The sequence below is a fragment of the Channa argus genome, chromosome 1, assembly GCF_033026475.1.
Source record: "Channa argus isolate prfri chromosome 1, Channa argus male v1.0, whole genome shotgun sequence".
Lineage (NCBI taxonomy): Eukaryota > Metazoa > Chordata > Actinopteri > Anabantiformes > Channidae > Channa > Channa argus.
The window spans coordinates 20,625,605-20,638,210 of NC_090197.1; the positions used below are offsets into that span (position 1 = coordinate 20,625,605).

Sequence of the window (12,606 nt, forward strand, 5' to 3'; positions counted from 1 at the left end):
CTCCCGCTGCCCCCTGTTGGTTATCACGATCACAGCTGCTACGCTCTGATTGGTCGAGGGACGTCCTCTCGCTTGTACCGAGCGCGCAAATTGACGTACCTCTGTCACAGTCGGCGCCTGCGTTAGCTATTTGCTTACTGTTAGCTTAGCGTACTATTCATTCTGAACAGCACAAGTGTTTGCCTTCGTATCAGAGGAAGACTTGAAACAAGGGTGTTATCCGCATAACTATTAATCTTAAGTCCGCGGCCTATTAGACACCTGCGATGACGGACAAAGAAGGTAAAATGAAAACTTCTATTGTTTTGTGCGCCACAACACTGTGCAGTTACATGCTATCACCTGCAGTTTTTAGCTAAGTTAGCCAAGCTACTGCCAACCTTTGTTCGTCACGAACTGGATTTATTAGTTTTTCTTTGTTGGAGCTGTAACTCTCAGTTTCAGTTTGCAGTTCTTATTTTCAGTTCTAGTCTGCTTTATTTACCATGTACCGCTAGTTGTAGCTAAGGTTATTGAAGCTAACGCTACAAGTTAAAACGCAGGCTATGCTAACACGATAGCAAGAGCATACGTATAACACTGAGCTAACCTCATCTCACTATTGTTATGTTCCCCAAAACATAAAGTATATAAATAAACATACGTGACTGTATATTATCGTCAGGTCAGGAGTTTATTTATCTGCTGATAGCAAAGACACATTTCAACGCGACATTTTTGAGTACACTGGCAACTTCCCTATTGTCACCTGACAACTTCAGTCTGTAAAAGCTATAGAGACATGTTGCAAGTGTTAAAAATTGAATTGTTATGGGCTTGTTAGTTATTCGTTGCTTATTCTGTCTTCTTAGCTGGTGCGTTTGATGATGCAGTGGAGGAAAGGGTGATAAATGAGGAGTACAAGATCTGGAAGAAAAACACCCCCTTCCTATATGATCTGGTTATGACTCATGCTTTAGAGTGGCCCAGTCTCACTGCTCAGTGGCTGCCAGATGTCTCCAGGTACATTATTTGTGCCATAGACCAGTAGTTATTCTCACTTTTGTATACTGCACTTTTCTTTCAGTACGCGATAATGACAAAACTTTTTTTCCCTCACAGGCCAGAGGGGAAGGATTACACTGTGCACCGCCTGGTCTTGGGCACTCACACATCTGACGAGCAGAATCATCTGGTCATTGCTAGTATTCAGTTGCCCAATGATGATGCCCAGTTTGACACCTCACATTACGACAGTGAAAAAGGAGGTTGGAGAGCATACTTTTTATTTTTATATTTTTTTTTGTCTATGTAAGATGTTAGTAAGAATTTGGACATCACTGATTATGTTTTAACCCCATAAAGGTAGTGTAGTTACAATACCAAATAAGACTTTTATAGTTGTATTTTGTATATTATTATTTTTTATATTAGTAGATTGCTTAAATGTGTTGCGCTTGTCCCATGACTGTTTACCACATCTTATGAATGTTGAGTGGAAGTAGTTCCTTTTTCAAATGTACAATATTTCTCAAAATCAGTTGACTTATGCCTGATTAATCATTGCCATATTCCCCTGCAGAATTTGGAGGCTTTGGGTCAGTCAGTGGCAAGATTGAGATAGAAATCAAGATCAACCATGAAGGAGAGGTGAACCGTGCTCGCTACATGCCGCAGAATCCCTGCATCATTGCTACAAAGACGCCCACCTCAGATGTGCTTGTGTTTGATTACACTAAGCACCCTTCTAAACCAGGTATCTAGATTACAGTACAAGCCACTGCTCTAGGTGTAATTTTGAAAGTAAAGCAAAGGAATTGGTAACTTTGAAAAACATAAAAAATATGTTGTTTTGCATATATACTTTTCTTTTTATCTACTTTTTTTTTAGCTGTGAAGGAAATTGTGTGCGTTCATTTTGTTGTTTTTAGATGCTTCTGGCGAGTGTCGGCCTGATCTGCGTCTCAGAGGTCATCAGAAGGAAGGTTATGGTCTTTCCTGGAATGCCAATCTATCAGGCTCACTACTTAGTGCATCAGATGACCACGTAAGATAACATTTACATTTTATTAAGTGTTATCATCTCAGACACTATGATTGGTTATATATAATGTAATGTTTTGTTGTTGTTGGTAATCTCTTATCTTTCTGTAATTTGTAGACGATCTGTCTTTGGGATATAAGTGGTGTGCCAAAGGAGAGAAAGATATTAGATGCAAAGACAATCTTCACTGGTCATACTGCTGTAGTGGAAGACGTTTCCTGGCACTTGCTTCACGAGTCACTATTTGGATCTGTAGCAGATGACCAGAAACTCATGATGTAAGAAGTTTAATATTTATCTCATTGGGAGGTGAAGCAGTTCACCTGAATGGTTATGTAATCATGCATGCTGCATTCTGACATTTTTTATTTATTTATTTTTACATACATACATACATGCATGCATACATACATACATACATACATGTATATTTTCACAACTCTCCCCCCCTGCCTCTTTTTATCTTAGTTGGGACACTCGTTCAAACAACACCTCCAAACCCAGTCATGCAGTAGATGCCCACACAGCAGAGGTCAATTGTTTATCATTTAACCCATACAGTGAATTTATCCTTGCGACTGGCTCTGCAGACAAGGTATGCAGTCTCTTACATAATCTTATTTGTGAAAATTTAGATTTGTTTATAAGTCTATATTATGTGTATTGTATATCTCTTTGACCAAACAGTGTTTCAAAATGTTGCTGTTTTGCAACTGCAGTCTTTGTACAAAGATAAAGAAATTCTGGAAGACTTGTGTAATATCTCTCTCGCTCACAGACTGTGGCTCTTTGGGACTTGAGAAACCTGAAACTGAAGCTACATTCCTTTGAGTCACATAAGGATGAAATCTTTCAGGTGAGATTTCATTTTATTTTATTTTTATGTTTTTGTTGCTATTGCGATTGACCTTATTTACATTATTGACATGGCAATTCAGGTTCAGTGGTCACCTCATAATGAGACCATACTGGCATCAAGTGGAACAGACCGTCGCCTCAATGTCTGGGACCTCAGGTAAACAACTTAACATTGACCCATAGTTTCTACCAATGCAGCTGAGTCACACTCTGGTTCCATTGTGGTTGTTGTGAAGGCTCCATCACCATTTTTGTCAGTTTAGTAATGACCATTTGACTGTACCAATACAAACTAAGGATTAGTTTCATAGTCATAAAGGGTAAATGGCTGCTGCTCGAAATAGTTTTTGATTCTGAATCGGTTGTAGAGTTAAATTCTGACAGTCACAACTGCATCTGTCCTTTTTCTGTCATTTTCAGTAAAATTGGAGAGGAGCAGACACCAGAAGATCAGGAGGATGGCCCTCCTGAACTACTGGTAAGTCTCATTGAGGCCTGCTGAACTTGCATTTCACTCTTATCGGTAACATCATCTTGTATATTAATCAGACTTTCATCTTTTCTTCTCTGCTAGTTTATCCACGGAGGCCACACAGCCAAAATCTCTGACTTCTCCTGGAATCCCAACGAACCCTGGGTCCTCTGCTCAGTTTCTGAAGACAACATTATGCAAGTCTGGCAAATGGTTAGAAAAACACATTTTACTAAATAGTTTAACTGTGGTCAGGGAGAGAACTTGGCCCTTCTTTGTCTTGGAGGGAATTATTTCCTCGCAGAGACGGTATATAAGATGATATATTTCTGAAGGTCATACATAACAGGTGACAGCACTCAGGATCCCATATTTCTAAAACCAGAATACAATATTAATCTGAGCAGACAAAAATGAATAAGGAAAGGAGTTATTTATTTTATTTGTATTTTTTGAAACAAAGTGAATCCCAGTCAAGTTGGATGTTTATTATTTTTTATTTATTTATTTATTTTTGGATATAACATTTTAAGTGATTCAGTCAGGGCAAACTGACTGATAAATAGTTGTAACTACAAACCTAAATTTCTGTTTACAGAATACTTAAACATACAAATAAAGTAATACTAAACAGTTTTTTCTGGAACACAGAACATTCTTAAGCTAGCATTTAACCACATGGTGTTTTCATAGGTTATAATTGGCTCTTTGAAAGCCTCAGTTAATCTTTTTCCTCAAGTTCTTAATTCAAACATGCCACTGAATTGTAATGCATTTGTATGACTGAAGTTGTGATTGTCCTTTTAGGCTGAGAACATCTATAATGATGAAGATCCTGAGGGTGCAACAGACCCTGAAGTTACAGCGTAATACCTCGGCGTTGCACTTGTTAACCTTCGACCTCATCACAAACTGACACCTCAGTTCCATGCAGCAACCTCTTCACATCCTGTCCTACTCTACTGGTGGTACTGTATACTGGGATCATATGTAAGCCCTAGTCCTGTCTTGGATAGACAAAGTGAAGAACTCTTTTTGCTGATTAATTTATTCCTTGAAGGATATCAGCCATGTTTTTTTACACTGCTTAAAAAATATATATTTTTGAAATCCAATTGCATTTCCCTTGCACAATGAAATGTTGTGGCCAGTGCCTTTTAATATTGAATAAAATACCTTTCCAGAACAAAAGGTAGTAATCATAGCGAACACAAGCACTAGATCACAAATATCCAGTTGTTAAGAGTGTAAACAGCTGTCTGTTGGTGTTGCTGAGAATGTCATGGTTTAAGTAAAATATTTTCTTCACTTTAGTCACCACCAAATTGTTCTGAAACTGATCACATCATTGCTTTAGTGCGTGTTGTTCAGTGACCTTCATCGTAGAGGTATAGAAATCGTTTAAATGTCATTTTGATATAGTAGTTTAACTTTTCTATCATGACAAATACCCAGTTGTTCAGTGTATTCTTAATAAAGATGTCTTTTGTCAGTCTGATGTATTGTCATAATTTCTCATCACAAACCTGTTGCTTACATATTTTATTAATCTTGCTAAGCTCAGATTTATTTTTAAAATAAATAATCTTCAGTGAGTAGGTGGTTATGTGTAATCACACTTAGTTTGGATCCTATGTGTCTGGTGTGACGTCCTGGTTCTCTCCTGTCCCCTGAGCTTACTCTCAGTCTATTACTCTGCGTCCTAGTGTTTACTTTATTTATCCATGTTGTCCTTATAAGTAGATGAACCCTCTCAGGTCTTCAGACACAGACATTAACTCATCAGTCGCACTCCGATTACAAGAAGCACAAAGCCTTTATTCATATGAAAAACCTTTCTACATGTAGCAGACTATTTCATCTTTACAGCCTGTTCTAAAAAAATAACAGCTTGTTTTGATGTGTAAAGTGCATTAACTGGTGTTCACTGTTGCAGATAAAATACACAAAAGTCACAGAACTTTTTAAAATAAAGATCATGTTTTTTCCTCATGGCCACAATTATTACAGTCCTCAATGGCAGCACTGTAAGACAAATGTTATGCCGTTATGTAAAGCTTTTTTGTTTTTTTTAAAGTATGATGGAGAATAGATCTACAAATCCTACCTGTAAAGGAGGAGTTGTTTGGCAAGGCTGTCTCTTAACTCTTCTATCTCCTTGATTTTCTTCTTCTGAATCTTTAACTCAGTCTTCAGCCCACTGCTGTTCTCCTCCAGACAGTACACCGTTTCCTGTAATGGTGGTAAGACCTTATTTAATTGAATTACATGACCCTGCTTCTCCTGGTCTACAGCTGAGGGACAGGTTGTGTCCTCATGCCCTACACTCCCCTAGACAGTTTTTTCTACACGATTGTCTCATTCCATTTTCCCCACTGCACATCTCCACATTCTTGCTCACCTTGTACCTCACGACATCCTCTCTCCAATGTAAGTGGATGAGTTTGAGTTTCTCCTCCAAACAAGCTCTCTGGAGCTTCAGCTTTTGGATGTCCTCTTTTAGGGGTCTTAGCTGGGCCTTCATCTCCTGGGCCTGCTCTTTGGCTTTCACCAGTGCTCCAGCTGTTGCCTCTCTCCTCTTAAGCAATGCCAGCAATATGGGTTCATACCTGGCCAAGGCAAGCATTACCAGTTTGATAAGGTTTGAGCCCAAAGTGAAATATGAGTGACATATTACCTGTACTCAAATAACACAGAAAACATTACAACAGGTTTTGTCATGAAAAACAGTACTAGGCTGTGACAGCACCTCTCTTCCAGGGCCCTCAGTCCACCCTGCACATACTGCTCAATGTCCCCACACGAGTGCCTTCTGCACTCGGTCAGCTCGTCCTGGGCATTGGAAGTATGACTGGAGCTCTGGGCTTGAAGTTCCACCTGAAGTTTTAAAAGCTGTTGTTGTTGGCCTGACCTGAGCTGGCAGCTCTCTTCTGTCAGCTGTAACACCAGCAACTGCAGCTTCTCCTGCAACATGGGAGAAAATAGAGGTAAGGTTAACAGCACAAAGCACAGATAAAAATAAAAATCATCTTGAGAGTTTCATACCTCTTCTCTCTTTAGTAGCTCTACTGCACGGTCGTGGCTGTTGAGGGCAGCCTGGTTTTGAGCACACTCCCTGGCCACAGTAAAGAGACTCCTCTTCAGCTTTCTTAGTTCATCCTGCAGCCCCTGTCTCTCCAGGTTGACTTTCCACATCCTCTTCTCCTCATCTGCTCTCTGTTCCTTGAGGCTCTGTATTTCCCTCTTCCTCTCCTCCCTTCTCGCCTCTTCCTCTTTCTTCAATATTTTCATCAGCTCTGCTACTTTGTTGTCTATTTGTTCTTCTGTCTCATCTTCATTCTTGTTGCTACCCTCTGGTTTGTCTCTTTCTTTATTTCCTCTCAGGTCAAGCACCACTGCCAACAGTTCCTTCCTCTTCATCTGTAACTGCTGTACTTCCTCTATGCACTCTTCCATCCGAGACCCCAACGCCCCTAGTTCATTCATGCCAGATTTGGAATAAGTGACATCAATCTCAAGCTCATGTCGAGCTGCTCCAGCTCCAATTATGTCTCCTTTCGTGTCTGTGCTTTCACCAAATATAATTTCTGTCTTTGTCCTTTCGCAGCACATTGCATCGTTTTGTTTACCATCCAGTGAATTTGGTGACCCTGAAAACTTGAACTGCAGATCAAGAACCTCCTGGTCCTCTTTAAAATCCCCTGACCTTTCTAGTCTTTCCATTAAGAAGCCGCCCATGTTGTCACAGCCAAGCAAAGGATTCAACTGGCTTCCTTCTCTTGTTGAACCTGCTGGGACTCCATTTCTGTTGTCCTTGGAAACATTATCACCCTCTACATTCTGAGTAGTCCAGGATTCTAATTGCATTGGCTGCGTCTCCAGCTTCACTAGCATCTGTTGCTCAATGGGCACGTGTATTATACCCCTGTAGAGATTTGGATTCTTTCTGATGTGTACATATTCTTGGCTTGCATTTATATCCCAGTCTTCGGACTGAAGACCCATCCCAGCGTCTTCCATACGGCTCTCCAGCATGGCTAACATCCCCATGAGCTGGCCTTCATACTCCACCATTGTTTCACTCAGTTTGTTGCCTGCTGAGGTTAGAGGCATTTCTGTCTGACAGGAACCTTCTGCGGTCACTCCAAACGTGTTGATGATGGTGCCCATGCTTTGCACCTGGCCTTGTGCCGGCTGCTCTTCTGTTGCAGCCCCATCCATGTGTGTGTCAATGTAGCTGGTGGAAAGATATGCATTGGGAGATGCATTCATTCCTCTATAGCTCTCGTTTGTGACTTCATCTTTACCCTGAAGATGAGTTGTTTCGCTCATGCTTGTTTCGGTGTAACTTTCTGAGAAGGGAGAGCCAAAGGGAAGACCAGTAAGCTCCTCACAGCTCTTCAATAAGTCATCCATTTCCTTTAAGTATGGCTTCATTAAAGCTGATGGATTTAGTAATGTCCCTGTGAAGGTATGTCCGGGTTGTGACATGTTGCTCTCTCTTTGTTCCACAAAGGCTGTGTCTGAATCCCCATCCTCTTCTTTAATGATAAGAGGTTCGAACCCAGTATTTGAAATTTTGTCATCTAGATTCTCCATTGGTTAAGCCCAATTTTTGTAGCCTTTTCTGATGTAGACGTGTTCTTTAGAACTGTCTCATTCCTTTACAAAAGCAGATTAACATGTTAGGCAGTTTGCTATTAAGCTCAATAGCTGAGGATTGATGTCAACAGAAGAGTTGGGTTTACATGTTTGGCCAGACTTCTGTTTTAGCTATGCTAATGCCATTAACATATGGGCATGTAGAACAGGGAAAGGGTGCAGCATAGCAGATGGAATGCTACCAGCAGCTGTCCCTTTAGACCAGATGCCCCAGGCACCAAAGCCCATGGTCACACATCAAACAAGCTTACTCATGCATTTGCATGAACGCTGCAACCAGTACTACAGTAATACAGCTTTTGTCCAAACCTCCAAAAGTGGCATCACACAGATTACATTAGCAAGAAGATTATCATAACATGCCATGGTGCTGATGGATGGGCATCTGCACTCCACTGGTGAATAACGTAGCTGTAATATCACCCTTTGAGGTGTTTGCCAAGACTGGCAGGAGACTCCCAGAAGGTAAATTGATCAAACTGACCCAATAGTGTCATTATCCCAAAGATATTTGTAATGTGAAAAGGGCATGGAAGACAAGTGGCATGTGTTGGGTAGTTACTGTTTTCTGGCCAACAAAATGTCACACATGGCTTTAGTATTTGTACTAAAGTAGGTCATATATACATATACAAATACTATACATATAATGCTACGTATAATGCTACGACACCAACAACTCCATTATTTTGATAATAATAATAATAATAATAATGCTAACAATATTAATAATAGGTTTTGCCTTTTGTCTCTGGGTACTGTCCAGTGCCCATGGATTGCACAGAGTTGTGCTATGCATAACCGACTAAAATCCTGGGGGGGAATAACAGTGAGCAGCTGTCTTGCTACAAGACAGACATGGGTACATGCCACATTCTTTTAGATGTTGACAGCACAGGCCTGTACTTGCTGACCATTGTAGCAACAGCAAAGTTTTTCCTATGACTAACAACAACAGCAACATTTGATCTTTTGTGTGCTGTTAAATATTTGATTTCTTCTAAATTACTCAATTAGTCACTGTGAAAATGAATGGTTAGAATTGGTAATTTTTCAGAGTTTTCCATCAACATCAACATCAATAAGAGTCAACAGTGAACATCTAATACAATGTAACTTACTTCTCAATGGATTTCCTTGGCTTTTTAGTCCTCGTGCTGTATCCTCAAGATGAATGCACCTAAAAGCATCTGTGTAAATGACAAAGAAATGTGAGTGGCAAAGAATGAGCGGGAGCAGTGTGTAGAGACGGTTGACCCAGCCTCCTCTCTCTCTTTCAGTGTGCTGCTGTGTGACCATGACTACATCAGATATGTTTAGGTTTATTAATAAACACTGGGCAGGGAAAAAGAAAAGCAGCAGCAGGTTGTTTTAACCCAAGAGAGACAAAGATTAACCAGATCAGACATCAAAGAATGAGATTGAATATATAACTTGTTTGTTTTATTCTATACAGTAATTAATGGATGATTTACACAGATCGCACATTTTCTCATTGGAAAGTGAAATATAATCATCCATCTGCATCAAAACATGTGGCACACCAGCAACTTGTTACTTTTTAACACAAGAGGGGCTGGAGAAATCACAGTAATATCTGTTGGGGCTGTTCAGAGTTAGAAAGTTCTGTGGGTTTATGGCTCACATTATAAAGTAGCTGCAGGATTCCACCCATGCCCCCTAATTATCGAAAAGTCTTAAAATAGCTGCCTACACTTATTTGGCCACTTCCCACGGGAGGATTGGTTTTCTCATAAACTTCTGACCCCAACAATACAGTAGTGGAGATGGTTCGCTCTGAAGAGAGAGGGCAGGGAGGACATGGAAAAGTGTTGCAGTTGTAGAAGGGGGCAAATATGAACATGGGGTAACTGTTGAAAAAGGTAAATTGGTTAATAGCAGATTTCAGTGTGACCTGTTGAGCAGTAAACTTTACAAGTTATTATTTCTTGTACTGCATAAACTATTATTTAAACTCATTTTATATTGATATCGATATATTATTTTGAATAATTTATCATTCATTTAACAACACTTTGATGAGCTGTGTTTGCCTAACTTTTCTTATCTCACACATCATCACACACACTATTTTCGAATATTTCTTAATGCGCAATAAAACACATGACAGTGAGACGCCACTAGATGGCTCCACAGTTTAACGCCTCGAAATGGAGTGTCAACAACTTGAGTCCAGAAACACCTCAATCCAGTATTTCTGCAGTTTTTTTCTGAACATATTAATCAATTTAATGGTTTTCATCAAACTAAATACAGGATTAAAACATGAATATTATAACAGAAGTATTACTTAACATTTAACTAGATTACAAACTACTAGATTAATCTATCTGTTATTTTATTAAATTGGTCATTAAAGCTGACTTTATAAAAGGATAGCGGGGTGGTTTAGTAGGCTATAAAACAAATGAAACTAACATTAATTTACTGCAAACCTCACTTCATAGTATTTACGTCACTCTTTTTACTGAAACACTTTAATTTGCAGTTAACTCCCTGTGACATCATGCTGCTTCATTGTTTTCATGGCAAAATAATGTTTTTAATTCTTAAGAAAAGTTGCAATGTTTCTCTAATTCACCCCTTGTTGACCACTGTGGCTCTGTGTTTTGGCAAGTCTGGGCTTTGGGAGAGAGACAGTAATTTACATGACGTTATGTCCAGGGATTATCTGTTTCAACACTGTTGTGCTGATGCACACCCACACAGCCACTGGGATTTAGAGAAAGACTCTCTCTCACTTTACAGCCATACAAAATGTCTTTTCATATCTCATTTGTCTTATTTGTATCATTTCTTTTGTAAGGTATGGCAAGATGGGGGTGGGGGGTTGCAGTAGGACAAAGGGGAAACCAAATATTTAAGATAGAGTTGCGGCTTGGGGCTGAATGTCCCACTGAGCTAGACCATATGCTGGACTTTGATTTGGACTGGTCTTTTACTGTGTGTTCCAAACTCCAGTGGTGTCCATACTTACTGGAACATCCTGTCAGTATGTCCTCCTCTTCCTACTGTTTTTCTTCTTTTTCCATCACAGAAATAGTCACACAGACAGTGGTTAGAGATTACTCTCCAGAGAAAACTAAACCTTTTTTTTTTTGCTTTTTAGTGTCTCTGTTCAGCTTTACTAAAACTGCATTAGCCTAGTACGAAATCTAGACTTAATCTGTCCATACACATATACCAACGGTTATGACTATTCATGAACTGGTATATTCTTCCAATTTCCTTTTAGCAAAAACCCAAAATATGTTTGTTTCTCTGTGATTGAATACAGTTACATCAGTTAACATTAGTTTGTGGGAAATGTTTTTCATAATGTCACCTCCACCCTTCTGTTGCAAAGAGCAGATTAAATCCCTTGTTCATGGGCACCTTGACATCTTTTTATTCAAATAGCTCAGAATGTCACTTATTCAGTGTCCCCGAGCACATCTTCCCAGCTGGTTCTGAACTGATAACAAATGCACTTTTCCAAACTCTAGCTTGTGTTTTTAAACTCTGTTGTTTGCTGCTGTCTGTCACACTGAGCACTGTCCAGCAACGTCTCACCATCGTTAAGTGTGTTTTAATGACAGTGACCTTATGGGGTGTTTATTTTACAGAGAGTGTGTCTGCTATATAATTGTCAGACGCCATCTTCTTACTGTCATCAGCCACCCAGTGTTTGTACCAGTTGGCTTTTCATGGTTTTAAGGGATCACTTGATATAATGAATTGTGGGGGTAACATGTCGTCCCTTAGTGTATTTTCCACTGTTGTGGATTAAGTATGTTTCCTCTGTTTAAAGATGATTAACATACCATTAAAGCTTCACAGAGCAGCTACAACTTGTCCCCACTGTGCTTTTATCAACTCACCCACATCTCTTTTATAACTGCTACTTGGGAAAGCTTCACACTTGGTTACAGTTTATTTTAATGTTTTAAAAAAAGAGCCCAAGTTATTTTTTAGTGTTGAAGTAACCTTTTACTAACCTTTTAGATTCATATGTTGTTCACTGTGACTTTTATACTCAGTCACAACCAGTTTTTTGAAGGAGAACTGCAGATGAGAACAGCTGTTACAGATGAGACAAGCTGAGAGAGTTGAGCTCATATGTTGAGTCAGGGAGGATCCTACTGTGGGGTCAAGCATAACAGAAATCATCTGCTGTACAAAGTTGAATGTGTATTGAATATTAATCTGTACATCCCTTAACAAGGCAGGTTTACATGAGTTTATTGGTATTTGAACAGGTTGTTTGTGTGCATGAGCGGCTGCATGTGCGAGCTTGTGCTGTGTGTAACATCTGCACTCACTGTAGGCCTATTGCATTCTTCTCAACAAGGACAGTCATCTGATAAGAAATCTTGATATCTGTGCCAGTTTCTAGGAACTGATTCACATCAGCAGTGATGGAAAGATTCAGTCATTGTCGCAAGAGTCAGGTTATATACTTAACTTGGGTTAAGAATTGTTTTTGCATTTTTAGCCACACTAGCAGCTTGGCCCTAGAAATTGCAATGTCATCTTGTCTGTTTGCCCATTCATCTATCACCTTGGCCAATGCTGACATTTCTCAACAATT

General features: G+C 39.6%; 2 protein-coding genes across 2 annotated transcripts; one reads left to right on the forward strand and one right to left on the reverse strand.

Moving 5' to 3' along the window:
* The first annotated feature begins 117 nt into the window (after nucleotides 1-117).
* On the forward strand, nucleotides 118-4,845 carry LOC137128160 (histone-binding protein RBBP4-like). The gene is made up of 12 exons (XM_067505958.1): nucleotides 118-282; nucleotides 852-1,002; nucleotides 1,102-1,247; nucleotides 1,562-1,735; nucleotides 1,911-2,026; nucleotides 2,141-2,301; nucleotides 2,492-2,618; nucleotides 2,802-2,879; nucleotides 2,962-3,038; nucleotides 3,302-3,359; nucleotides 3,456-3,566; nucleotides 4,161-4,845. The coding sequence occupies exons 1-12, from the start codon at nucleotides 267-269 to the stop codon at nucleotides 4,221-4,223; spliced, it is 1,278 nt and encodes a 425-aa protein (XP_067362059.1). The 5' UTR covers nucleotides 118-266; the 3' UTR covers nucleotides 4,224-4,845.
* Nucleotides 4,846-4,985: 140 nt separating this feature from the next.
* Nucleotides 4,986-9,288, reverse strand: LOC137128141 (syncoilin-like). The gene is made up of 6 exons (XM_067505926.1): nucleotides 9,137-9,288; nucleotides 6,399-8,015; nucleotides 6,103-6,317; nucleotides 5,755-5,962; nucleotides 5,461-5,585; nucleotides 4,986-5,378 (listed from the first exon to the last, which is right to left on the reverse strand). Exons 2-6 carry the CDS (start codon nucleotides 7,950-7,952, stop codon nucleotides 5,330-5,332), a joined length of 2,151 nt encoding a protein of 716 aa, XP_067362027.1. The 5' UTR covers nucleotides 7,953-8,015; nucleotides 9,137-9,288; the 3' UTR covers nucleotides 4,986-5,329.
* Between the last annotated feature and the right edge of the window lie 3,318 nt (nucleotides 9,289-12,606).